The sequence below is a fragment of the Erpetoichthys calabaricus genome, chromosome 4 (assembly GCF_900747795.2).
Source record: "Erpetoichthys calabaricus chromosome 4, fErpCal1.3, whole genome shotgun sequence".
Lineage (NCBI taxonomy): Eukaryota > Metazoa > Chordata > Cladistia > Polypteriformes > Polypteridae > Erpetoichthys > Erpetoichthys calabaricus.
The window spans coordinates 275,938,904-275,965,871 of NC_041397.2; the positions used below are offsets into that span (position 1 = coordinate 275,938,904).

Below are 26,968 nucleotides of genomic sequence, written 5' to 3' on the forward strand. Positions count from 1 at the left end.
AGATTTTTACACTGACAAGCACAGAATGGAATCATGGAAAAGCATTAATTCTTGTCAAGTGGGCACACACAGTAATACAGCTGGCACGTTGCCCTCATTTTTGCTTTTAATGCCATTTGTAATTTTTAAACCTTCCTCAAATAGACCGCTGCACTCAAGGAGGCATGCTGCAATAATTTTAATAAACGGTTCAAATCATTATAAGCTGCGGTGGGTTGGCACCCTGCCCGGGATTGGTTCCTGCCTTGTGCCCTGTGTTGGCTGGGATTGGCTCCAGCAGACCCCCGTGACCCTGTTTTCGGATTCAGCGAGTTGGAAAATGGATGGATGGATGGAAATCATTATAAGTCTTATAATATTTATGATTGTTTATTCGTAGATAGAATTTTCACTTTGCTGCTTTCAGACTTTTCGGGACGTGTTCCTTTATAGAAACAGTTAGTGTGCTGTTAAGTCACACTTGTACAAGTCCAGCTGTTTATGTTGCCTGTACATTTGGATTTGTCACACCAGCCCCCCAGTTTAAGTGCTTGTTTCAATTGAAAAAGGTTTTGTCCTGTTCAAGTATGAGTGCCACCCAACTGACAATCCCCTTGACTCCCCCTTGTTGTTCATCTGACTGTGATGCTTAGCACACCCGGTCACTAGGCAGTCAGTGGTGAACATCATCCCTAGTCCTGTCTTAAAGAGCGCTGTTTGTGCCATATTGAGGAAGAACATTGCCTGATATGTTTGTAAAACAAAGAACCCTTTTTTTTTTTGTAAAGAGCGTCCTTGTAGCTTCTTTATAAACAAGAATGTCTTAGATGTTCAGTTTTTATCAGATCAATAAATATACTTTCTGGAGACTTCAGTCACATGTACAGACTGATGATCTTAAAGTTGGGTTCACATTCTTTAAGTCACAAAGCGTTATTTTGTTGCCATCTGATCACCACCCATACTGGTAGTGTTGCCACAGATGGTGTGTGTAGGCCTGCAGCAAAAGCATTCTGTAACAGTGACAAAGGCAGATACTCAGTGTGCATTTATATCTTCAGGAGGCATAGAACTGACAGCCAAAATTCAGTTCTGAATCTTTTTCAAAGAGGCTTGCTTTATCACTGTTTTGGTGTTTGATGAAATTTTATTTTTTGTAGCTTAACGTGTCCTTGTGTGCTTTGGCATAGAATCTGTTCATTTCACCAGCAAAAGAAAACAATCTCAGTCATGTTGAATCCAGTTCTGAGTTGTAGTAGACTAGAGCCTGTCCCCATAGGACTGGGCACTGGGCAGCAAATGGCACCAGACAGGATGCCAGTCTATTGCCAGTCAACCTTAACTGCATGTCTTTGGCAATCTAGAGAAAGAATTGTGAGTACTTTGTGGAAAAGCACTGGGAGAGTGTGTATCCTCCACAAGGACATCATCCAGGCAAGGGATTCCAACTCAGAATGTTGGTTATGTGTGGTGGAAGCACTACCCACTGTGCCACCATACCAACCCATCTGCAAGAATATGAAATGTATAGAGGCTGGGACGGAACAATGTAAAATCCAAATAGTATCTCACACAGAGTGAGTTACCCATCTATAACAGATAGATTACACCTTCAAAACTATAAAAAATAAACAGTATTTAATTTTATTTTCTTATTAATCAGGGAACGTTTGATTTTGCCTTTTCTACAACAGATACCACTTCATTCCTCTTACTATCCGAGAGCTATGCAGTGCTGGCAAATTTGATCCCTGGAAGCAATGTTAGATACGGGAGCATAATCACACAAGGAGTTACTGTTAAAGCCGCTGTTGCATTTATTTCCTTACTTTCTCAGTGGTCCTCTGGCATTTACATGTCGAGCAGGCACTATATGTACAGTATGGCAATGCCATAAGTGATTAGATTCGTAAGGCTTTTTATGCTGGTGAGGGGTCTCAGCTTCTCTTAAGTCCTTATGTTTCTGTCGATCAGTCTCTAGTCGCTATGAGTATTCTACACTCTCTACCTTCTTGATTCAGGGATGTCTCACCCGGGCAGTTTCCAGCTGTAGGAAGCGTTACTCTAGGCTCTCTACCTCCCTTGCCCAGTATGCCACTTCCATAAGCTTCCAGCCGCTGTGACCATCCCTCGTAACTTTCTATTCCTATTCTCTTTATATGATGTTCTCTGTCTTTTGCTTGGTGCTGTAATCATTCCTACTGACTTTCCACCTCTTTTGGTAGCTGTTCTTGGCACTTTTTTTAAGACCAAGCAAATGTCTATGTCTCTTCACTTGCCAGTAGTTCATCCTTGCTTGCTAACTACTTGATGCTTCATCATGGTACAGTGCCAAGGACTGCTGGCATGGGACATCACAGCGGTGCTTCACAGACATAGCAGGCATATCTGTGTGAGGCTTTCCCTTTTAGTCTGTCATTAAGGTGATCAGTGTGCAAAAAAAAAAAAAAAACGATATTGGGGAGTCCTGTGTGACTGGTCATGATCAAATTAACAGACAAGCCCTAATAAAAGTATCAGTCTTTAGCCTTGATTTAAAAGTGGTGTATTCCATATACTGTTTGGTAAATCCGTGCAGAGACTGAGACTCCAATAGGTTTACCTTCTACTGTGGTTTTATTTATCTTAGGAAATGTAAGAAGTCCTGCTTCTTGTGATCACAGTGTATACTCTAGACTGTAGGCATTACTATGTGCAGTAATAATGCTAACTCCTTTATATGTAATCATTTTTAAGCTACCTATGAAACCTTAGTGGGACGTATTTTTACTTCTAACATTTTTTTTACTCCTAGGGGGACCATCAGAAGGAAAACTTATTCCAGGAGACCAAATCATAATGATAAATGAGGAGCCAGTCAGCACTGCTCCCAGGGAAAGAGTCATCGACCTTGTCAGGTAATACGTTGTTCTGTGTTGTGTTAATGGAGTGAGCAGTTTGATATAGTACGCTTCACGTATACAGAGTTCTTGTCTTGCAGCTACTGTAGGCTGTAAAGGCTTCAGCACCCTAATGATGTTGAAAGGGATGATGTGGCAGCAGAAAAATGGATGGTTGGATGAACTGATACTGTCTGCTTGTTATGTTTCATTAATCAGATATCTCAGAAATCATCCTGTGTATCTGCTCTCATGAAATTCTTTTTCTCTTTCTCTTACATTTCAGAAGAGGTATTTCTCAGCTCAGCTGTCAGGAAAATGTAGAATTTTGTCTTTACCCAATCTGAAAAGTAATTTAACAGTATGCTCAAGTATCAAAAGTTGTTACTGATAATCGTTATCACTGCATGTTTCCCTATTTTTAAATTAGAGAAAGAAAATGACATAAAATTATTTTGCAGCATATGATTATCCATGGGGACTCAATGGTTAGTATTGCTGGTCCACAGCTGTGGTGACCAGGGTTCAAATGCCAGCACTGTCTGAGGGTTGTTTGCAAATCCTAGGTATGTTTGTGTGGGTTTTCAGGTTTCTATCTAAAGATGGGAATGTTGTGTTAATTGGCAACTCTAGATTAACTCTGTGTAAATGGAAATACAGTAGATGTCTGTGTCTGGTGATGGACTGGCATCTCATTTCATATTTGTTTCCTGTGCTGCACATAATAATCAAGGCTTTAGCATCCCACACACCTATAATTAGCAGGTTTAGAAAATATCATCCATCTTCTAATTTACTAATTTACTTCAGGATCGCAGTCCTGGTAGCATTAGGCACAAAAAGAAACCTAACTGATTAATCTCAGAGCACAATACCACATACACTAATACTGAGCCATTTTAGATTAGATTAAATCAAAAACACTGTATTGTCCGCACGTGGAAATTAAAACTTTACAGAAGCTCAAGAATAAAATCAATATTACAAAACACATCATCCCCCACACCACAAACGTGCATAAGATCCTGTGACTTGGATAATAAGATAGTTGTTGCTGTCAATAACAGGATTGTAGGTGGGATTAAGTTGGGATCACACCTGCCCAGTTACACAACAGGTTTATATTTTAAGGCATTAACATTTAAATAGAGTAGGCCAAGCTTGATTTGTTCATGAGTGGAACATGCTGATAGAGGTTTGTTTCCCTGTTGAAGTCACCAACATTCTAAAGTCATAATAATTCATCCTTAGAGTTTTAGGAGCACAATGAGTTAGTTATGATAATGCATCTTATCTCCCTAGACATAATGTGGAGAAAGTTAGTCAACATTTCAATGTATGGATCACACATTTAGTTTTAATTATAGTGTTGAATTCATTATTGTGCCCTCTCCTGCTCTTTCCACTCAATCTGATCATACCAAATGTAGCCAGTATTAAAATGAGACGTTTAACCAGTTCTTCATGGTACACAAAATGATTTCATGACTTCAGTGGGGACTGGCAAGAAGAACTCTTCCATGCTCTTCACCAATATTGGCATTCCGCAAAGCTGCTGGCTAAGCCCATTCACCTATACTTGTATAGCAAAGTATGAGGGTAGCAGGAGCATCAAGTTCATGGACAACACCAGTGTGACTGGCCTCATCAGCAATAATGAGGAGGCTACCTGCAAATGGGAGGTAAAAAACCTGACTGTATGGTGCCAGAACAACAACCTCTCCCTGAATGTTGAAAAAAACAAGGAGGACATTATTGACTTCAGGAAGAACAAAGGAAATCACAATGCACTCCACATCAACTCCTACCCCAGATAGTCCAGACAGTTAGTAGCATTAGGTTCCTGGGTGTCCAGATCACAAACTGCTTTTCATGGTCTGTCAACACTATCTGCATCCTCAAAAAGGACAAGCAAAGGCTCTTTTACAGGAGGAGGCTTAAACAGCTTTGGGGTAGGAACTACAATACTACAGAACTTGTACCACATCCACTGTTGAAGCATCCTGCCTGAATGCATCACAATGTGATTTGGTAGCCAGGATCACAAACTCTGCTAAAGGATTGTCCCTAAACCTTCTAAAACCATTGGGGCTGACCTTCCATAGCTTCATACTGTCTACTCCACCAGATATCTGAGGAGAGCTAAATCTGGCATCATTTACGACAGCCATACAGCTCATCTCCTGCTTTCAATTCTGCCTTCTGGTAAAAGCAAATAAAGCTTTGTCATATGTTATACTTACTTCAGGGACAGCATCTACGACCTGGCCATAAACTCACTGAATTCTCGGTATCCTGATCTTACCTCCCCTGTGCTGTACCCACCTGCTAGTTTATGTCTAATTCTACTGTGTGTTAAATGTGAACTGCCATCTGCACCTTTTTTCCCCACTACTGTTTAATACAAGTTCTGCTTTGCACTATGCACATTCTTCTGCTAATCTTATTTTATGTATTTATTTATTTATACATTATCTTATTGTGTTATTCCCAGTATATACTTCTCTGCTCCCCATGTCCCTTGAAGCTGTGGCACAAGAACTTCACTATGCTCTTCCAGTGTATGTGTCTACTCTCTAATCTAATCTAATGCCACAATACCTGAAATCGCCATGAGATGTGATGGCTCACTCAATTTATATAAAAGCGATCAAACATTCTCAATTATATGGATTTAGGACAGGTCTGAAACCTCTTAACTTTACTTTTATCGTCACTCCAGACTTTTGCCCCTTCCCTCCTTGGAGAAGCTGCTCCTCCAATAGGGTGAAACACAACTCCTTAAGCAGTAGTAACTGCAGTGCTACCAACTAAGTACTGGAATATGTAATACTGTATATCCCACTTTACATTTCTCAGAGTCTCCTACATCTTCAGATGTCATAGATATAAGGTAGCCAACAGATCCTTCATGCTCACCCCATGACATCTCTCAAGTTTGGTGCTTGGCAGATAGGCAGTTGACATGGTCCAACACTCACATCTGCGATAACAGCAGAATCTCTGCAATTCAAAAAATGTATTAAAAAATGTATATGCCTCATATATGCCTATTTGAGAAGTGGGAGAAGCCAGGGTGAATCCCACACAAAGGGAGAGTATGCATAATCCACTAAGACAGTGTCCAAGCTGACGGTAGCACCCAGGACCCTGGAGCTCTGAGCAGACACTACTATCTGCTTCTTCCAAATTGAGCTGTTTCAAAAAATGAGAAACAAAGAGAAAGATAACCCAGCTGAGATTTCTCAAATTGTATACTGTTTCTCTTGGTCTGTTTTAATTAATTAATCAGCCTTTATTTTATATATTATTTTTTATATTGAACTACTTGTATGTCTCAAGGGAACATATACAGTAGATGGGTTTATTTCACTGTGTGTCTGAAAAACATTGCAATAAATGTAAATTGTTGGCAGATGTCAACTGTAAAGTCAACAATCAGCACACCAGACACAAGGACAATAGAAAAAGATGACATGAAGCATTACAGAGTGAATAAAGGCCTGCTATTTTTAGAAAGCAATAGACATCTCATTTTGAAATTAAGAGCCAAAGAATCTTCAGAGACAAATTCTCAAAAAAGGCTTCCAGAGAAGATACAGAGAGAGTGAGAGAGCAAGAGAGTCCCAAAAGTCCCAAAGTTAAGTGAGTTTTTTGCCAAAAGTGAAGTGTGGCCTAGTAGCTTAGGAAATGAACCGTTAACCACAAGACTGCACTCTTGCTGGGGCACTCTTAGGCATTCCAAATGTGGTAATGGAGTTAGCTGCAGACTCCTTTGCACAAGTCCTTATTTACTGTCTGTGTGGATTGTGCACATTGTTCCCGTGTTTGCGTTCTGTTTTTTCTGTAGCTGTTCCACTTTTCCTCCAAAATCCCAAAGTCTTGCAGGTTAGATTCATTGGAAACATTAATTTGGCCCAGTAGTAATAAACATGGGTGTATGAGTGAGTGTGTCCTTCGATGGACTGTGATAGCCCAGGTGCCTGAAGCTAGGCATAGCATCCTTTGAAACGAGGTCAGTCAATAGTCATGTTCGAGGACACAAACAAGCAAGGTTAGGTGCATTAAAAGTTTTCAGTGCTTTTTTATTTACTACAATAGTGCAAAATAAAAGTGCAAAGCATTTCTTTTTAATAAAAAAAATAATCCAATAAATACGCCATAAAAAACAGGTGGTCTTCTGTTAAGATTAAAATTAACAATAAATAAACCCAAAACAAATCCCAGAAGAAAACCATATAGACATCGGGTTTCTTTTTCTGAAATCTCACTCTCCCAGCCCAACTAATTTTCCACTTTTCACCTCTCAAGCTCACCCTACTGGTCTTCTCAACCACTAGAGATGCCAGCAGCTGCAGTCCCATCCTCTGGCTCTCCCTCCTTTGGCAACTGCTGGAACGCTCAGAGCAATACCTCCATCTTATATGATCCCTGCAGTCTTGAATGCCCCTAAATTTTACCTTCACCACTGTTTTTTACTACTCTCCTTTATACCTCCGTTGTCACAGTGTCCTAATTACAACCCACGGAGAGACAATGATTAAATTGGCACTAGCTGTGCACTAATATGTAAGTGCAGTCAACCTCAGTCTCCCCATTAAACATCCTGGGGCTGCACAAACATGAACATTCAAGTAGCCTGAGCAGCACTATTTTTATTTTAAAACTTGCACTGCCACAGACCTCTAGCACAACTCACCACATGGACCAGCATTCTCTCCAAGATTGGCTCTTGTCAGATTCTGCCTGGACATTCTCTGGCTTCCAAGGATGGCATGGTTGGATTAGGTGGATTTGAAAATGGATCAATGAATGTGTCACTTGGACTTAATAAATCTTAAATTATAATTTGCCTGTCCAGGGTTGGATTCTGCCTTGCAGCCAAAGTTATCGGAGCAGGCTGTATTTCCTGTTTATCTTAAATCTAGAAGAATCAAGTTCACTAACTGGTTACATAGATGGGTTCATGACCCTCTCCTTATTAATGGAAAACCTTATTGGATACATTTACATATAATGCAAAAAGCACATACTATGATAGCCAAGTCTGTCTGTCCGTGTGTTCATCTGTTTGTCTGTGTGAAACAACTCCGCTCCCAGTGGATCAATGTTATTGAAATTTGGCATGCTTTTTTTTTTTTCTCAGGACAGTTCAGTTTTAATTAAGATATTTTAAATACAGCATGTTGTACACATTTTGAAATTTCAGAATCTCCCATTGAAATGTGTAAGAAAATCTGGGAACTCACCAATCTTAAAACAGAGAGACATTCTGAACAAAGTCAATTACAGATTCGTTTACTGTTCAATTTACCTTGAGAGAGCTGTTACTTCAACTTGTATATTTAAAAAATTTATTTTGTTCATTCGACAACCTTTTCCTGAGAGCAAAACAGTGAAACACCAGCAGTCATACACACTTAAGCGAGTACACTTTGCTACAGAACATGGAATGATGGAGTGAGATGACAGAGTTTTAATATATAAGAAAAGTAAAAAAATAGATCAAATTGTATTAATTTTCTAATATGCTTATTCCAGACCAGGGTCTTGCGTGGGTATTTTGGTTTTGTGCTATAACCTATCCCAGATAGAACATGGTCAACAAACCCTTGCACAGGGCGCCAGTCCATCACAGGGTAAACTCAATCACACACACACTACAGTGAAATTAGCATTGCCAATTCACCTAACCTGCATGTCTTTGGACAATGGGAGGAGAATGGAGCATCCATGCAGACTCTGGGAGAACACACAGACTCCATGCAGGGAGGACCCTGGACGTGAACCTTGGTCTGCTTACTGTGAGGCAGCAGCTCTACTACTGCACCACCGTGCTGCCCTTTAAAAATACTATAGCAATATTTGTTATTTATTCAATGTAGAAGTAGTTATATCATTTAAGTATTCTTCACTATCCCTTACTGTACCAGTATTATTTTCAAAAGTATTTTTTTAATAAAACTGGCAGTTGCCAGATTTGTTTAGATAGTTGATGAAAGATACAGTAAGGGACATTCAGCTGTCTCTGCTCCATCCTTGGCCAACACTTTCAACTGAAAACAAAACAGCAATAAGCTGCAAAAGGTACAATAATAGGAATTAGCTATCATTAAAAAGCTGGCTAACAAAGAGAGAGACCTTTTTCCTTTGTTTGAACCTTTCTGCTAAATAGCTGAGCCTACATTTCTTTCTCATCTCTCCTCAATTCCTCTCACACCAGACTTATGCTGCTCTCACCTCAGAAGTACTTGTCTCGACTCCCACTCCATGTCTGTCTGTCCCCATCATTACAAATCCTGTGTTTAAGTTGGAAGACAGGGGACGCGTGAGCTCTGTAATCTTCTGCCTTCTGATGGCTAGTGGGCATCCCAGACTGGAGCTGTAAAATGTTTCAGCTTAAAAAAAGTAGAGCTTCTGAGCAGCACCCAGGCCAGATACAGTATGGGGAATGCACTTGTTTTTGATCTCTGTAGTAACACAAAACTATCCACATAAGACCACACTTTCCATGTTATGACCTGTCTGTGTGGGCCTTTCTAGAAAAATCCAGTAAGCCACCCTCTGTGCCAGGCACGTTGAAACTGATTAGAATCAAATACCTAACCACAATTTGAAAAATGTCTACAAAAATGCAACCCAAGCAGTGACATTCATTGCTAATTAGCATGAGTTGATTCCTATTGAAGATTATGTTATGAGTTATCCTCTGGCAAGTTAATTTTAAGAAGTCTACTTTTGAAAAATCATGTAAAGCAAATAAATTGAAAATGATGCAAAGTGCTCACCTTTTTATTTTGTACAGTTCTTTCTGTTCCCATTAAAAGTTTCTCCTTCATTTATTCCAGTCTGCTTCTGAACCCTGGGGCCACTGTTCTAGTTTAAATGTGCAACTAATTGGCAACTGCTCAGATACTGATTATACATTTATCTCTCCCTGTCCTTTTCTTCACTCGGTGCTTTATAAAAACAAATATACGTAATATTTATGAGGGGAATTTAAGAAAACACGTTTTTTTTTCAGCTGCAATTTTTTAGTTCAGTGCTCAGCATTTCATACCTGTTACATTTTAATAGTAGAACAAATGACTCGAAATTAAATGGGCAGAAATGAGATCAGTCATAAAAATGCTTGCACAATTGCAGACATATTTTATTACTAAAGCATCATTTTTTTCTTCTCAGCTGAAGTTGTGCATCAGCAACTGTTTACTTCCCACACCTTGCCCTGTATGAAGAGGGCAATTCTATAACAGTTGCTTAAATAATACAGAGTGTCAACATAGTTGACAGCAGCTTTAAATAATAAAAGAAGCAACTGTCTACAATTAATCTTCATTTTAACACCAAGCATTTCATCCCACATATAACATAAGGCAGACGGACAGGGTCAGATACTTCACTTTACTGCGTTCTCAACACCAGTTGCATACAATTTAATTTTTTGAAGTTTATATAAATAAAATATTGATACAAGTATATAACAAGGATATCAGTAATCATTGTTCCTCAACAGCCCCCAAACAGTAATCTCTAAGAATTGTTAACAGTAAGGAAAAGATGAGCAGGTGCAAACGTGAGACTCAGATTCTATTGGAGGCAGGCAATGTCAAAAGCAAAAAGGGCACCAATAAATCAAGCAGGCAAAACACAAGAGTAAAACCAAAAATCAGAAGTCAAAAGGAGGCGATCAAAAATGTATAGGAATACCTAGCACTTGGCCTACTTGACTAAAAGATTAGTAGTTATGCTAAAGGCTTGTGGTTTTTGTTATCCAAGCAAGGTTTAACACTAGAATCCCTGAAGCCTACGAAAAAACTCATAATCCCGGGCCACCTTAAATTCCTTTGCACCTCTCCATTAGCGTCTGATTGTAAATGTGTCAATCAGCACAAGCAGTAAGCAGCCTGCTGTCCCATCCCCCGCCTTGACGGAGCTCAACTTGGACAAAATGTTCTCCCTGCTCAAGTCTGTTTATCTTGGAGTGAGGTGCCTGGAGTTGTATAGGGTAAATAATATATCATTATTTGGAACACATGCATTTCATGTTTGTTCCATGTCTACAACGATCTATGTAAGTGTAGGGTGACAGGAAATGTTGAACACGTACCTAAAACAGAAACTTTTTCATGTACTAATGACAAAATTTTGACATGAAGATTGAAGTACAAATAACAAATAAACACTTTCACAGAAGGTACAAGTATAGCAAAACAAGTCTGCTTTGATTCAAGAATATAACCGAAGAAAAAGAAATTGGGTTAGTGTACAACACTGCCGTGACAATTTGGGTGGTACAGCGATAAAGAACTGCTGACTTATAATCAAGAGGTCACGGGTTCGATTCCAGGCCCTTCTAACATTACCCATTTTGAGTAGTGAGCTGCTCTTATTGTTACTGTTATAGAATAAAAACTTACATTTGATTTGAGTCTGTAACAGGCGGTGTAAATTTATGGTACTTGTAAAGGTTAGTGTTTTGTTTAATTATTCACTTTTATTCTCTCAGTCACGTTCACGCTCCCCATGATCTGACACTGCTGTTTTTAAATAAAAACGTGCTATAACAGAGGTGAAGATGAGGATGAGGGTTCTACATCGGAGAAAAAGAACAGAAGCTCTCCCCGCAAGAAACATCCACTCACATATAAGAATAATGCTTCTGCACCAGGCGTAAAGGCGAAAGATGGGACTGTTTGGATGCAGCAACAGTTTTGCCATTGTCCTGCCAGTCAAACTGCTATATACATGTCCTTCAATGAAACAGCAGGGCTTACGTGCTTTCCAAGGTATCGTGCAAAGTTCGTGTTTGTGATGTTTCTTGATGGTCTTGATATGAAAAACATTTATATGTTACTTATATAAACACCACATTGAATGTTGTTTACCTATATTTATTTACTTATCTTCCTACAGTGTAAAGTCACAAGTAGACTGCAGAGCTTCCTGTGTTTGATCAACATGGGCATGTTGACAAAGTACATGTCAATGCTACTCCTTATTCAGGAAAAGATCAGTTACGAAAAGTGTTATGGCAGCTTTCACCTGCAGCTATAGACACTTCAGTATGCAAGTGACATTCCACACTAGTGTTTAGATCTGACAGTGTATGTGCCCAACAAAAGAAATCTGACTGCAATCTCGGTACCATTGCTCATGTACTGAAGTGCCAGCATGGTACTGCCAGAACTAAACACTAGTTTAATAACTCTAATTAATTCTTAAACTATGTCCATTTGGCCAAACTAAGTAGGGCCTTACTGCTTCTGTTTCAGTTCATGGGATCATTAGAGCCAATGCTGGTTAATCAAGTGTACTTAAGCAATGATCAGTACTGTATGTGCTATCACTTCTATGTAAAAAATAATTCTATATCAAGCTGGTTTACTGTAACACCACAGCAATGACAACACAATGTCACAAACACACATTTTGTGGTGTAGGACATGTCACTTTGCTGGACAATGTGCCTTGTACACTGAAGAACGTGAACTCTGATTACAGTCGTGGCCAAAAGTTTTGAGAATGACACAAGTATTGGCTTTCACAAAGTTTGCTGCTTCAGTGTTTCGATCTTTTTGTCAGATGTTTCTATGGTATACTGAAGTATAATTACAAGCATTTCATAAGTTTCAAAAGGCTTTTATGGACAATTCCATTAAGTTTATGCAAAAAGTCAATATTTGCAGTGTTGGCCCTTCTTTTTCGAGACCCCTTCAATTCACCCTGGCATGCTGTCAATCAACTTCTGGGACAAATCCTGACTGATGGCAACCCATTTGTGCATAATTAATGCTTGGAGTTTGTCAGAATTGGTGGGTTTTTATTTGTCCACCCGCCTCTTGAGGATTGACCACAAGTTCTCAATGGGATTAAGGTCTGGGGAGTTTCTTGGCCATGGACCCAAAATTTTGATGTTTTGTTCCCCCTGAGCTACTTAGTTATCACTTTTGGCTTATGGCACAGTGTGCCATCATGCTGGAAAAGGCATTGTTTGTCACCAAACTGTTCTTGGATGGTTGGGAAAAGTTGCTGTCTGAGGATTTTAAAAATGTTAAAAACACATCAAATGGAAAACAATTTAATTCCCTGTCTTGAAAACCCCCTAAAATGGTGTCTCTATTATTTTTTGAGAGCAGAGATATGTTAAAAAAAATTAAAACTAACACCAGATCTTGACACTGAGAAATTACACAGAATCTATAAGCTACTGTACATCTAAAGGTCTACAACATACATGCTCTGTCAGGATGGTAAAAGTTACCATTGGAAAAATAATGAGCAAATATGACTTTTAATATTAGCAAGGAGAGCAAAGAACATGGTAGTTTCAGTTTAGTTTGCAAAATTGCAACTAAACTAACTTCAACACTTCTTGAAATAAGTGACAAAAGTCAAGTTATCTGGACCTTATGTATAATGCCATGATTAAAGAAAACAGAAGCATGGTGTATCACCTGAGACTTTTACAACTGCAATCCACAGCCAGACCAGCAAATCTGGAAGAAGCATGGTTGAAGCGTTTAACAAACAAAGCATAAATAACTTTTCGATGACAAAAGGTTTTTGCACAATACTTTACGGCCTCACTTTTTTAGCTTAACAAAAAGAGAAAACAAAGAAATTGACTGTTGATAAATGTTTAAATAGACAGGAAGTGGCAATACTCGTTCTTACCTGTCTGCTTCTCTCTTCAACACATTGGTTCCTTGGGAGTAACACTAATATATATTGACCTATATCAATGGTAAAAGCTTTCAAGATGAGCGTTTCAGGATCTTAGAATGTAAATATACTGAGCACAACAATAATGTTATGATTAAAATGTCGTGAAAAAATTATTATGCAAATAATACATTTTTTCTTAATTCTTCTTTTGCATTTGTGGGAGTTTTATAATTCATAGATAATTTCTGGATGCGTGTCTTGTTCATTAATTAATGTCTGATATTAAGTATAATAATTTTATTATTATAATGTTTACATTTTACCACAATGCCTTTTTGCTTTGTTTATGAGCACTACCATTTTGATGCGTCCTGTTGCCAAGATGCACTCCTGGTCATGTGAAATCATTGATGCAAAGCTTTATAACAATGCATGACAAATTCTTCTTCATTTGAGATTGTCATTTACCTAAAAAAATTGTGCATATCTTTTTGTTGAATTTTGGTCCAGGAAACTTTAGGAATCCTTTAGTGTATACATTTTTTACTTATTGTTGATAATTCTTTTTTCTGACTTTTTGACTTCAGATCTATCTCTTCATTCCTTCTTGCCCGCGTCTTTTTGTAATGGGGAAGTATTATGGTTCTTTATGTTGACAAATTTTTATATACTTGTTTTAGTCTGCTTTTATTAATAGTTAATTCCTTTGATTATGTTATTAGAAAAATTCATTTCAATCCGTAATTAGAAAATAGTATCTGTTTTTGGCACCATTTTGTTTTTCCATGTGTAGTATTACTGTTTATTGCCATTGTCAATGGTATGTGGTCCCAGGAGATACGTGATTGATGTCATCAAAATTCACTTTAAGAATGTCCGATGTATTACTGTCTGAGTTTGTAGATAATCAAAGAAAAGTCTATCCCTGTGTATGTATTAATTGTGCTATAAATATGTCTCAGTTCTTGACTTTTGCTTTCATTTCTCCTACTACAATTTTTGGGTATTCTGTAGATTTAATTACAGTCATCCCTCACCTATCACGGGGGTTACGTTCCAGAGCCCCCCGCGATAGGTGAAAATCCGCAAAGTAGCGACCTATATTTATTTTATTATTTATACATATTTTAAGGCTTTATAAACCCTTCCCACACTCTTATAAACCTTTCTCACTCTCTTGTTAACCTTTCCCACACTCTTATAAACACTTCCTATGCTCTTAAACACTTTCTACATTCTTAAACACCGCAGACCAACACTGCACACTGCACGCAGCGATCAGACGTCGATGTGTCTGCACTCGCTTTGTGAAGGGGGGCAGCTGAACTCACGCTGAGCAGAAATGGACTTTGTGCTGCTTCTGCCAAAATGCCTGCTTGTCGCTCTGCGCGTTCGGAAGGAGGAGGAGGAGTGGGGATGGGTGAGGGCTGAATGCACGTTTGCTCAAACCCCCCTCCCCGGAGGCGCAGTACGCTCCTGCCACTTCACATTGTCAAGGGGGTAGGGAGCTGAATGAACGCTAAGGAGAAGTGGACTTCGTGCTGGCTTTGTGCTGCTTGTCGCTCTGCGTGTCAATAATTTAAAAGCCTGTAGAGCACCTATTTTCCTGTCTCACTGTCTTGTCTTGCATGAAGTTAAAATGTTTTATAATAGTGAGATGTTACTCATATCCTTAGCCCGACATCCACATATCATATGTGTTAACAAAGTGTGTTTTATAAGTTTACATGTGTTTAAAGCATGTGGGATGGGTATTTTAAGGCTTAAACTATAAAAATGTTTATTTATATGGTCTTTCTATATCGCGGATTTTCTCCTGTTGCTGATGGGTCTGGAACATAACTTCCGCGATAGGCGGGCAATCACTTGTATTTAAAAACCCGCGAAGTTGTGAATCCGCGAAAAGTGAACCGCGAAGTAGCGAGGGATTACTGTATTGATATTCAAAAAGGCTGAATTTTCTGCTTGGCTACATTTCCTTGCATAGTAATCCCCTTTAAAGTAGTCTTTTCTGTGTAAGCCTAAGTCCAGGGAGATACTTAACGCTAAGCAATGCGCTGGCTTGAGGATGCTTCTGCTATGCAAGCAGTGTACTAACTATACTCGCGTGTGTACTTTAAGTATATCTGAAGGATTCCACCAGATGGCAGTGCAAGAAATCATCACAGTGAGAAAACAACATCCGTACCAAAACCTGAACGCACACGCCACCTAGATTTTTGCGAAGACTTGTCAAAAGAATGCTGGGAACATGTGGCAGTCATGATGCATGCACATGTCTTCAGAGTGTGAAGTATAAACTGGCCATAGTGACAGTAATAAATCCTCTATACAGTAGGCATGCATCTCTTGATTATTTTGGAAAATGCACATTAAACACAAAGTGCATCCACTGCTATTACTGTAGTACTGCATTTTGTTTGTTTTCTATTTATTTTTTTTATTTGTTTTTTTCAGTCCTGTCTTCACTTTGGTAAATAAAAATGCGCAGTGGTAGCGCTGTTTCTTTGCAGTAAGGAGATTTTGTTTTTGCTTCCTTGATCCTCCCTGCGTGCAGAGTGCTTTGAGTAGTGAGAAAAGTATAAATGTAAAGAATTATTATTATAATGTGTTTCCAAATGATATCTCCTTGTGTCAACATATTAAAACAAAATATCATGCCCTGCACTGAACTCTGTGTTACACCATATCTCTCTCCAGATAGAAACAAGACAGGATTGACAACAGAGTTGAGTATATGTTGAAAATGAACTGACAAATAAGATTGTTTAGCTTACCATTTAAAAAGATTCAAAAGTCTGTGTAATAAAATAATGTGAAAAGAGAAATGAGGGAAAATATTAGGCTATTTTAGAAAAGGAAAACTCAAAATTAATTAGTAATAAACTGAATTTGGCAAACTCAAGGACAACGGTGCAGTCAAATTTAAGTTTATTGTCTTTTGTACACTGTACAATGGGATACTGAAGAGTAATGTACTATCCATCCATCCATCCATTTTCCAACCTGCTATATCCTAACACAGGGTCACGGGGGTCTGCTGCAGCCAATCCCAGCTAGCATAGGGCACAAGGCAGGAACAAATCCCGGCAGGGCGCCAACCCACTGCGGGTAATGTACTGTACTATTGTATTTGTTATATACCTTAAAATTACCTTAGAAGTACAACAACAACAACATTTATTTATATAGCACATTTTCATACAAATAATGCAGCTCAAAGTGCTTTACATGATGAAGAAAGAGAAAAAAGACAAAATAAATAAGAATTAAAATAAGGGAACACTAGTTAACATAGAATAAAAGTAAGGTCTGATGGCCAGGGAGGACAGAAAAAACAAAAAAACTTCAGACAGCTGGAAAAAAAAAAATCTGCAGGGGTTCCAGGCCACGAGACCGCCCAGCCCCCTCTAGGCATTCTACCTAACATAAATGATCAAATGATACAATAACTGCATGTAACTGTGAATGGAAAAACCTACCATTTGTGTCAAGAAAGAGGTGCATTTGTTGTGAAAATGTCAAAATGAGGCTCTAGACCCCAATGACAATGAATAAAAACATCTAATAAATGCAACATCACACGATATGTCATGTCATTTGGGTAGGGGAGCATGCACTGGTACAGGGCGTTGCCGCACCCATCACATGATGAAACAGCTGGGGATCCTGACTGTAACAACCCAGTCAGACATGCAGTCCAGTCCCACCCTCTAGAAATGAACATCTATTTGCCGCAACCAGGTGTTACATGGGGATCCCCTTGGCCTGTTCAACAATGAGGATCTTGTGAGCCAGTTCACCTTCAGGGAATTACGACACATGGCCATAGTTCCATAACTGATGCTCCCTTACAATGTAAGTAATGTGCCTCATTTGGGAATCCATGAGCAACCACTCATTCAACACATAGTCAAACCGGTGGTACCCAAGGATTCTCCTAAGAGTCACAATACCAAAGGAGTCCAGTCTTCATCTCAAGTTACTGGATAGCCTGCATGTCTCAGAACCATACAGCAGAACAGGAAGCACCAGGACTCTAAAGACTTGGACCTTCGTCCTTTTGCAAAGATATCAGAAGCGACACACACTCCTTTCCAGAGACCTCATGACCCCCCATGCCTTCCCAATCCATCTACTGACTTCATAAGGGATAGTCACCAGAGACATGAATGTCGCTGCCAAGGTAAGTAAACCTCTTGACACAGTAGACACTCTCTCCGCAGACAGACACGCTGTTGATGGCTGTGTCCAAGATGCCATTAACGGTCGGGATTCTGGTTTTTATTCTGGACGCTCGCAAGCCCAGACACTCAGATGCCTCACTCAGTCTCTCGAGAGCCCCGATCAGAGCGTCCATTGACTCATCATCATCAGCAAAGTCACGATCAGTGAATCTTTCTTCACCAACAGATGCCCCATGCCCGCTGGACCCCATGACACTGCCTAGCATCCAGTCCATGCAAGCACTGAACAGAGTAGGAGCAAGAACACACCCCTGATAAACTCCAGAATCAACTGGAAAACATGCAGAGGTTCTGCCTCCATTCTGCACAGCACTTACAGTACCAGTGTACATGCCAGCCATGATATCCAGCAACTTCAGGGGGATCCTGTGAAGTCTCAGGATGTCCCACAGGGCAGCTTGATCAACTGAGTTGAATGCTTTAGGAAAATCAACAAAGGCTGTAAAGAAACTCTGCTGATATTTGTGTTTGTGCTTGATGAGAACCCTCAGTGCCAGGATGTGGTCGATGGTAGACTTCTTAGGCGTAAAACCAGACTGTTCCAGTTGCTGGTAGGTGAGCAAGTGATCATGGATCCTATTGAGGATGACACTAGCAAGGACTTTACCCAGCACTGAGAGCAGTGTTACCCCCCTGTAGATGCCGCAATTCTATTTTTTGAGAAAAGAATCCCAATGATAACTTAGTTTTTAAAAAATGTTTATATACAGTATTTATGAATGCAGAAGTTGATAAGAGGCATATTTCATGATTTTTTGTCAATTAGGTTAACACATTTTTTTTATTCTCCTTACTACTAGGATTGATTCTGGCGGTGAACTTAGCTTTGCGTATAATGTCTTTCTTATAGTCATTATTATTCTTCACAACCATCCATCTTCCTGGTGGTGTCATATCAGGTGTTTGAGCAGGAGATTGTGAGAAGTACTGTCATGCAGGGAAAGCGTCACAATACTCCAAAGGGCAGAACACAGAGCCGGTACTGTGGACCACTTTAAACACTACGTATAGGTCATTACAAAGTTATAACATAATGACATTTTATGTATTGTTTATATTGTTTATATTGAAGCTTCACTCACAACCTCATATGTTGTTACTGAACACTATTAGTAATATACAATTGTCCTAAGACTCTCAATGACTTATGATTCAAAACTCCATCTATCCATTTATTTTCACTCTTTGGGGCCAGGGAGAGTCCGAGCTTATGCCAGCAGGTTTAGGTACCAGGTAAGGTACTTTTGCTGACACTGTGTGAATTTAGAGTCGTCACTTAACCTGACTTACATCTTTGGGTTTTGGATGAAAAACACATTATGGAAAGAAATGAGAAGAACATGCAGACACCAGACTGACAGCGGCCAGGCTGAGATATGAACTCTGAGCCAGAAGTGCTACCTATTGTGTGACCATGCCACCCACGATGCAGTCCTGATTTTTATAATGTTCATTTGGTCATAACAGAAAAAAATTATTAGGCAGATTTTCTTTTGGCAACTCAGAACACAGTGAGAGACATTGAGATGGCACTCATACAAGTCTAATAACTTAAATCCATGATTTAGTCATGGACTCATTCCTTTCATTTCTTTTTGTAACCAGTGAAGCCTGTCTTGGGAAATATTAATAATAAACGTACACTGTTCACTTGCAGAGACTTCTTTTACGTTGACAGCTAGTCCCAGATCTCCTTGGCCTTTCTCATTCTAAGATGGAAAGTTTAACTTGCATAGCTATTTTATGAAGCAAGGGAACTGTCACGCGATTATGATTTTTGATATAAAAAAGATACTTTGTGATACAATTTTGCAATACTGCTGCATTTTTTCTGTCTTTTTTTCTAAATTTATTCTAGAATGAAGAAGAGAAAGCAAATATTTATTTTTAAATTAAAATGTAAAGCAAGAAATTGTGTTAATCATTTTTCTAAATCTGCCTACATGTATTCTAGAATGAAGAAGGGGAAGCAAATATTTATTTTTAAATAGAAACATAAAGCAAGAAATTATGTTAATCATTTTTCTAATCCATTTAAAGTGGAAATTAAATTACTAATTATGCTGAAGTATTAAAATGACAACAACAGTAATGCCAACGTGTTAACACATGCTTTGCTGAGATAATTTCCTCCATTTTGGAAGAAAAAATTTTGAAGAAAGGAGTGTGGCTTTGTGCACTTTAGACACAGAACACTGTGATTGGTTTATTTCATTAGCCTAAAGATTTTAGCCTGAAGGGGTGTGGTTTATGCTAAATAAACATGGAGCTTGAAAATGGCAGTTTCCCTTACATTAGGATGTGTTGCTTTATCATTGTGAAACTAAAAAAAACTGAAAAATGTACAGTGGCTCTAAAACTTTCACCCCATTGAAGGTTTTCACATTTTATTGTTTTACAGTGTCGAATCACAGTGAATTTAATTTGGCTTTAGTGATCAACCGAAAAAGACCCTTTAATGTCAAAGTGCAAACAGATCTCTGCAAAGTTGTCTAAATGAATTACAAATATAAAACACTAAATAACTGATTGCATAGTTATTAACCCTTTATTATGACACATCTAAATCATTACTGGTATGGAAGTCACACAGTTAGCCAGATGGAGATCACCTGTCTGGAGTCAACAGGTTTCAGTTGATTGCATTTTCTTTGAAAGGTTCATCTTGTAGCAATTCAGAATCATGGCCTACCCTACTCAATGAAGACACAAGAACACTCCAACTTCATGAAAATGTGACTGAAAAGCACAAGTCATGGGATGGAGATAAGAAAATAAACAAATCAGTGAAAATCCCTTGGAAGAATTGGGAAGAGTATGACATTGCTGAAAATCTGCCTAAAGCAGGCTGTCTACAAAAACTGAGTGATTGTGCAAGATGAAGACTATTGAGGGAGGCCAATAAGAATTCTGAAATAGTTACATGGCACAGTGGGACTTGTAGCTTCTTTCCAGAGTGATAAAGAGAAAGCCCTATTAAGAACATGCACTTCCCATCTCAGCTAGAGTTTGCCAATAAGCACATGGGAGACGATGAAATCAATTGGAAGATGATTCTATAGTCTGGTGAGACCAAAACATAGCTTTTTGACCATCAGACTAAACCCCATGTTTTGTGTAAGCCAAATGGAGCACATTATCAGAAACACAGCATCTCCATTTTGAAAGCACCATCATGCTATGGGGATGCTCCTCTGGAAGATTTATGAGAGTAGAGAGGAAAAAGGAATGCAGCAAAATACAAGGGAATCCTGGAGGAAAACCTGACACAGTCTGCAAGAAACCTGTGCCTTAGAAGATTTGTTTTCCCACAAGACAACAACCCCAAGCATAAATCCAAAAGAATAACTTAATAACAAGAAGATTAATATCCACAGTTCAGAATTTGTGACTTCAAAAAGGCTGTTCACTTGTGATCCCCATGCAACCATGTAGTTTTTTAAACTTTTTCCGTTGATTAATTTAAAAAAAAACAAATTAAATTCACTGTGATTCACAGTTTTATGATTATTAAATTTGAAAACTTCCAATTGGGTGAATACTCTTTATAGGCACTGCATATTTTTCAGGTGTTTTTTAGTTTTTTAGTTCAAAGTGACCCAGCAGCACCTACTGACCTATGGGAAACGGCCATTTTTAAGCTCCATGTCTATTTGACATAAATCACACCCGTTCTTCCTTAAATTCTTAACAAGGTATTTTGTCTTGGTAGAATAATTTATATTACTCTACTTTCTCCTTTTGTATTATTAATATGTAGCCTTTGTCAAAATGCCTCAAATCTCACAGACTTACCACTCTTTATAAGGTACTGTACCATATAACTTCTCCCGACCTTCCCTTCTACATTTATAACCTCAGGCAATTAGGTGTAGTAAAAGACAAGCAGAGATTAAGTGACACTTTAAATAATTTATTATTGATAATACTCATAAATAATAACAATAAGCAAAGTACATTTGAATTTTGACAACCATACAACCTGATAAATGCTGATGTGTAGTTTCAGGCGGCACACAGACTTGTTTGTTACTTAAAATGTCTCTAGTTAAGTCCTCATTTGTGGTCAGCTTTCTTCAGAACAGGCCACATGCCTGTCTCAATATGGCTACCAAGCTGTGCTCTCCATTGTGTTGTCCTTTTCGGTTCATGGCATTTGAGATACTCTTTCTTAAGTTGGTAGAGAGAGAGGGAGGGGTAATGCGAGCAAATTTATAGATTTTATGTCCAAACCCTAGAGCCAATAGGGCGTCATGGTACTTAAAGGCATCTGATACAAGCCAGTTCCAAACAGCCATACTTCAGACCAATGGGGCACAGAATACCTTCACACCTGCCCCCAAAACCATTTGTTGAGCTGAAGTGTGCCAGCTTGTAGTCTGGCTTTCCTGTTGGGGTTGATTGAGAGAGTCCTGCAGAGAATCACTTGCCCGACTTTGTTTGAGGCACTTCCCCCAACCCTGTCGTAAAATTACAAACAGACTTAGTCCTAAATGGGGGTAGGGGTACTTAACCATACAAATAAAGACATACAAAATATTTATCAACTTATATGCAAAATTTCACATCACAAAACAAGGTTAATGAATAAACCAATCATAGTGCTCTGTGTCTAAAGTGCACAAAGCCACAATCCTTTCTTCAAAATTGCCTTGTTCCATAGTGGAGAAAATGAACTCAGCAATGCATGTGTTAACTCTTTAGTATTACTGCTGTTGTCATTTTAAAAAGTTCAGCATGATTAGTATTTTAATTACAATTTTAAATTAATTAGGCCGATTTCAAAAATGTTTAGCATAATTTGTTGCTAGTTTTATTTTAAAATAAATATTTGCTTTCTCATCTTCGTTGTAGAATATATTTAGAAAAAAGGATAGAAAAAGGCAACAGTGCACTAAAATTTGTATTATGAAGTGTCTGTCTTTTGGGAAAAATCATAATCGTGTGCCAGTTTCATGGTGGATGCTACAGTATACGAAGCACAAAACTGTGTGACTTGGGGGACGGCAGTAGGAGTTGACAGGTATGGAATGTTAGCAAATGAGCACTCTTGAGAGCTCCTTCCATTTGTAGACGCTAACAAAGCAAAGAGAGACACAATGTGGCATGCTAATAAGGTCACTTGTCGGAATGTCTTCTTCACACTAAGGCTAGTTCATTACTTATAATATTGCCATGTTAATTGGCAATGCCAATGAGAAAACACTTTTACAATTGTTTGGCATCAGCTGGATTAAGGTTTGGTTTATCTAAACCTATGTGTTTCAAATTTCCCTGATGGTGGCAGAGTGTTTGCTCTTCTGCTTCATAGATTCACTGTCTTAGAATTAAATCCTGTGCTTAGTTATTGCGATTATGGAGTTTGGCCATTCTCTTCATTCCTGCATTCCTTCCTCTGTATGTTTTGAGTTGATTGGTGAATCTAAATGGGCCCTGTGTGGATAGGTCCACGAGGTGGGCCTTGCCTTTAGTGCCCCTTTGTCCAGGCCTAGTTCCTGCCTTACATGCAATGCTGTCAGGGTAGGTTCTGGCCTCTTGTGACCCTGAGTTGGGTTAAGCAGTTTTGAGCATCTTATTTTATGATATGTTAAAATTAGGGAGGTAAATCAGATAACAGTCTTTAATCTGTAATATGACAGTCAGGTACTTCTATGCATGACTGTTTGATGCTGCCTGCAAACATATAATGGTTTGTTTACATTACCATAACCAAGAATAGCAGAGATACAAAAACATATCTAGAAGAAGACCCTGCATGATATGCCTATGATATGTACAGAGGGTTTTGCTGTATAAATAACTCAAAAAGTGATATTTTGTAATCAGGCATATCCAGTTGTTATTAGGAATACTGTGTTTTCTCACAACTCTGGGGGCTCCATCCAGCCCCTATGACTCTGCCATGCTTGCAAATGTTGATTTTCAAATAACTTAATTCAATTCATTCATCCATCCATCTATCTAAACCAGCTTTATCTTAGATTGCTATCCTGTCCAGGGACTGTTCCTGTCTTGTACCCTGTACTGCTTGGATAATTCAATTCAAGTTAAATTTCCCAATTGGGGAACTTGATCTGTTAACAGGATTTTTGCACTCAGACCAACACATCACATTAAAAACACAACAAACAAAAACCTTGGCCTTTGCACATAACCTTTTTATAAATAAATAAAATAGAGTAGTGTACATTATGTAATACTTGTGGTGTAATAACAGGTAATGGGAAATGATGAGCAGTTGAAAGAAAAAAATCATATGTTAAATATAGATATTTTCTGAAAAAAATTTAATTCTAAATATTGCAAGCATAATGTAATCTGCTCTGTTGGAATGAGTTGTCCACCTTCACCACGCTCTAAGTAACACAGTTTTATTCACGGATTTGCAGTTCTCTGGTTTGACCAGCTAGTGTGGCCTTTGCCCCTGACAGCCAATGCTTCAATGCAAGCCATACAAAGCAATACTTCCTCATTATTTTCCAAACCATATTGTTTTTTTTTTAAATAAAGACAAACTATCCTTTTTAAAGTTGATTGGAGGCAAAGAAATTATTATAATAAGCATGAGAATAAGCATTTTGCAATGTTTTCCTTGACTTTTGGAAACTTTTTTGGTTTAGGCATATGATTTTAAAGGATCTTCCTTGTTCTGATTTTTACTATTTACAGATTATAATACAATATCATCCCAGTGACTACTTAACATTCCTAATTAAACACTTAGAATAATTTAATGAACACCAATAACCACCATGGTGTTCATCTCTCCTCCCAACTAATGCCGGACATTAAGATAGTGAGGGGATGTTTTATTATGATATTAGCTCGCCTGTGATGCACACCTAACATGAAAGATACCAACTTACCTCTCAGGTTCTTTTCTTAATGGGGGATAAGGTGAAATGTCAAAAGCAGTTGTGCAGCTGTTACCTTTAACCTCTCACCTGTCTCACTGTCCTTATTACACCCCACATATTCAACCTTTGGGGCCTCTAATGGCAGGCTGCTCGCTGACTAGGACTGACTTTTATTTCCATTCCTTTACTTCAACCCTGTTTACAGCCAATAGAGGACTTCACAAAGTGTCATTTGTGCCCTTAAGGGACTGAACATGGAATGATCAGTCAGCACTCAGCAATGCTAATAATGCTAATAATCAGACAAGGGCATTGATTTTAAGCTTTTACTTAAAAATTATATTTATTTGCATAATAAGCAACAGCAGCAAATATAAGCAATACAAAGAATTGTACAAGCTGGGTGGTTTATGCAGTCTTTATTGAGTCTGAGACGTCACTTCCCAGATGGCCCAGTTCCTCTGTTATATATCCTTAATCAAAACGTGAAAAGGAAGATTTCTTGCAAGAGACAGAGACATTAGAAAGTGTCTAGCAGCTAAGCAGACAGAAAACTCCTCTCAAAGTGTCAGAAAAGCAGCAAATAAGCCAAACACTCCATTCTTGCAACAAAGCACCAACTGAACTAAAAATTGAACTGAATACTGAACAGAGATTTTTTTTAAAGAAAATTCTAACTAAAGACAGCCTGTCTCTCTCCACACTTCTGAACCAATTAAAGCACACACTTGCCTTACTATCTGCTAGCAAAGTTTCAAACACTTTTACCATTTCTTCAAACACAGGTAACTTATCACACAAGCTCAATGTGAAAGCTACACTAAGCTTCTAACAGACTGGCTATACAAAATATTCTAAATATATATATTGTGAAGCCCAGGGTATGTACAGCTGCCCTATCCCTGACACAGACAGGCAGGACACGACTTTGCCACACTGCACACTGTTTATTTATTCACAACACCGTTCAGCACCAGCCCATGCTACAGTCCTTCTGCTGCCAGTCCTTCCACCTCCACTCCTCAGAGCTCAGTCTTCCTCCTCCCAACTCAGGCCTTTGAGTAATGGTGACTGGCTGCTTTTATAGGGCACCCGGCAGGAGTCCAGGTGCCCAACGAGCTTCTTCCGGCAGCACTTCTGGGTGTTTGTGAATGTGCTGCCAAACAGGGCCCTGCAAGTGTCCAGGTGCCCCCTGGTAGAGGCCACAGTCCCCAGCAGGGCTGAGCTTCCATGCTCATGACCCATGGCCCCGTTGGAATCCAAGGGGGCTGCACTCTGCCAGTTCAGGGGAGGAAATGTCCTGGAAATGTTATCTCTCCCAGTCCTTCCATTGTCGGGGCATCCCAGCCGGGTAAGCGCCCCGGCCATCTGCCACTATATATATATATATATAACTGAGGGCACCGTGGCGGATGTTAGCTGACTTGCTGGCCAACCACAAACGTTACCTGGTAGGTAACCACCCATACAATCAGATTGTGATTCAGACTACGAATGCCGTAAATATATAGTGTATATATATATATATATATATATATATATATATATATACAGTGGTGTGAAAAACTATTTGCCCCCTTCCTGATTTCTTATTCTTTTGCATGTTTGTCACACAAAATGTTTCTGATCATCAAACACATTTAACCATTAGTCAAATATAACACAAGTAAACACAAAATGCAGTTTGTAAATGGTGGTTTTTATTATTTAGGGAGAAAAAAAAATCCAAACCTACATGGCCCTGTGTGAAAAAGTAATTGCCCCCTGAACCTAATAACTGGTTGGGCCACCCTTAGCAGCAATAACTGTAATCAAGCGTTTGCGATAACTTGCAATTAGTCTTTTACAGCGCTCTGGAGGAATTTTGGCCCACTCATCTTTGCAAAATTGTTGTAATTCAGCTTTATTTGAGGGTTTTCTAGCATGAACCGCCTTTTTAAGGTCATGCCATAGCATCTCAATTGGATTCAGGTCAGGACTTTGACTAGGCCACTCCAAAGTCTTCATTTTGTTTTTCTTCAGCCATTCAGAGGTGGATTTGCTGGTGTGTTTTGGGTCATTGTCCTGTTGCAGCACCCAAGATCGCTTCAGCTTGAGTTGACGAACAGATGGCCGGACATTCTCCTTCAGGATTTTTTGGTAGACAGTAGAATTCATGGTTCCATCTATCACAGCAAGCCTTCCAGGCCCTGAAGCAGCAAAACAACCCCAGACCATCACACTACCACCATACCACTGGTATGATGTTCTTTTTCTGAAATGCTGTGTTCCTTTTACGCCAGATGTAACGGGACATTTGCCTTCCAAAAAGTTCAACTTTTGACTCATCAGTCCACAA

The 26,968-nt window shown here is 38.9% G+C and overlaps 1 protein-coding gene across 7 annotated transcripts in view; it reads left to right on the top strand.

Moving 5' to 3' along the window:
* Positions 1–26,968, top strand: part of frmpd4 (FERM and PDZ domain containing 4) — an 821,848-nt gene that overhangs the window by 658,621 nt on the left and 136,259 nt on the right. For all 7 annotated transcript variants that reach the window (XM_051925673.1, XM_051925669.1, XM_051925670.1 and 4 more), the window contains one exon: positions 2,774–2,876. In XM_051925673.1, coding sequence (XP_051781633.1) covers positions 2,774–2,876 — 103 coding nt within the window. The remainder of the gene's footprint in view (positions 1–2,773; positions 2,877–26,968) is intronic.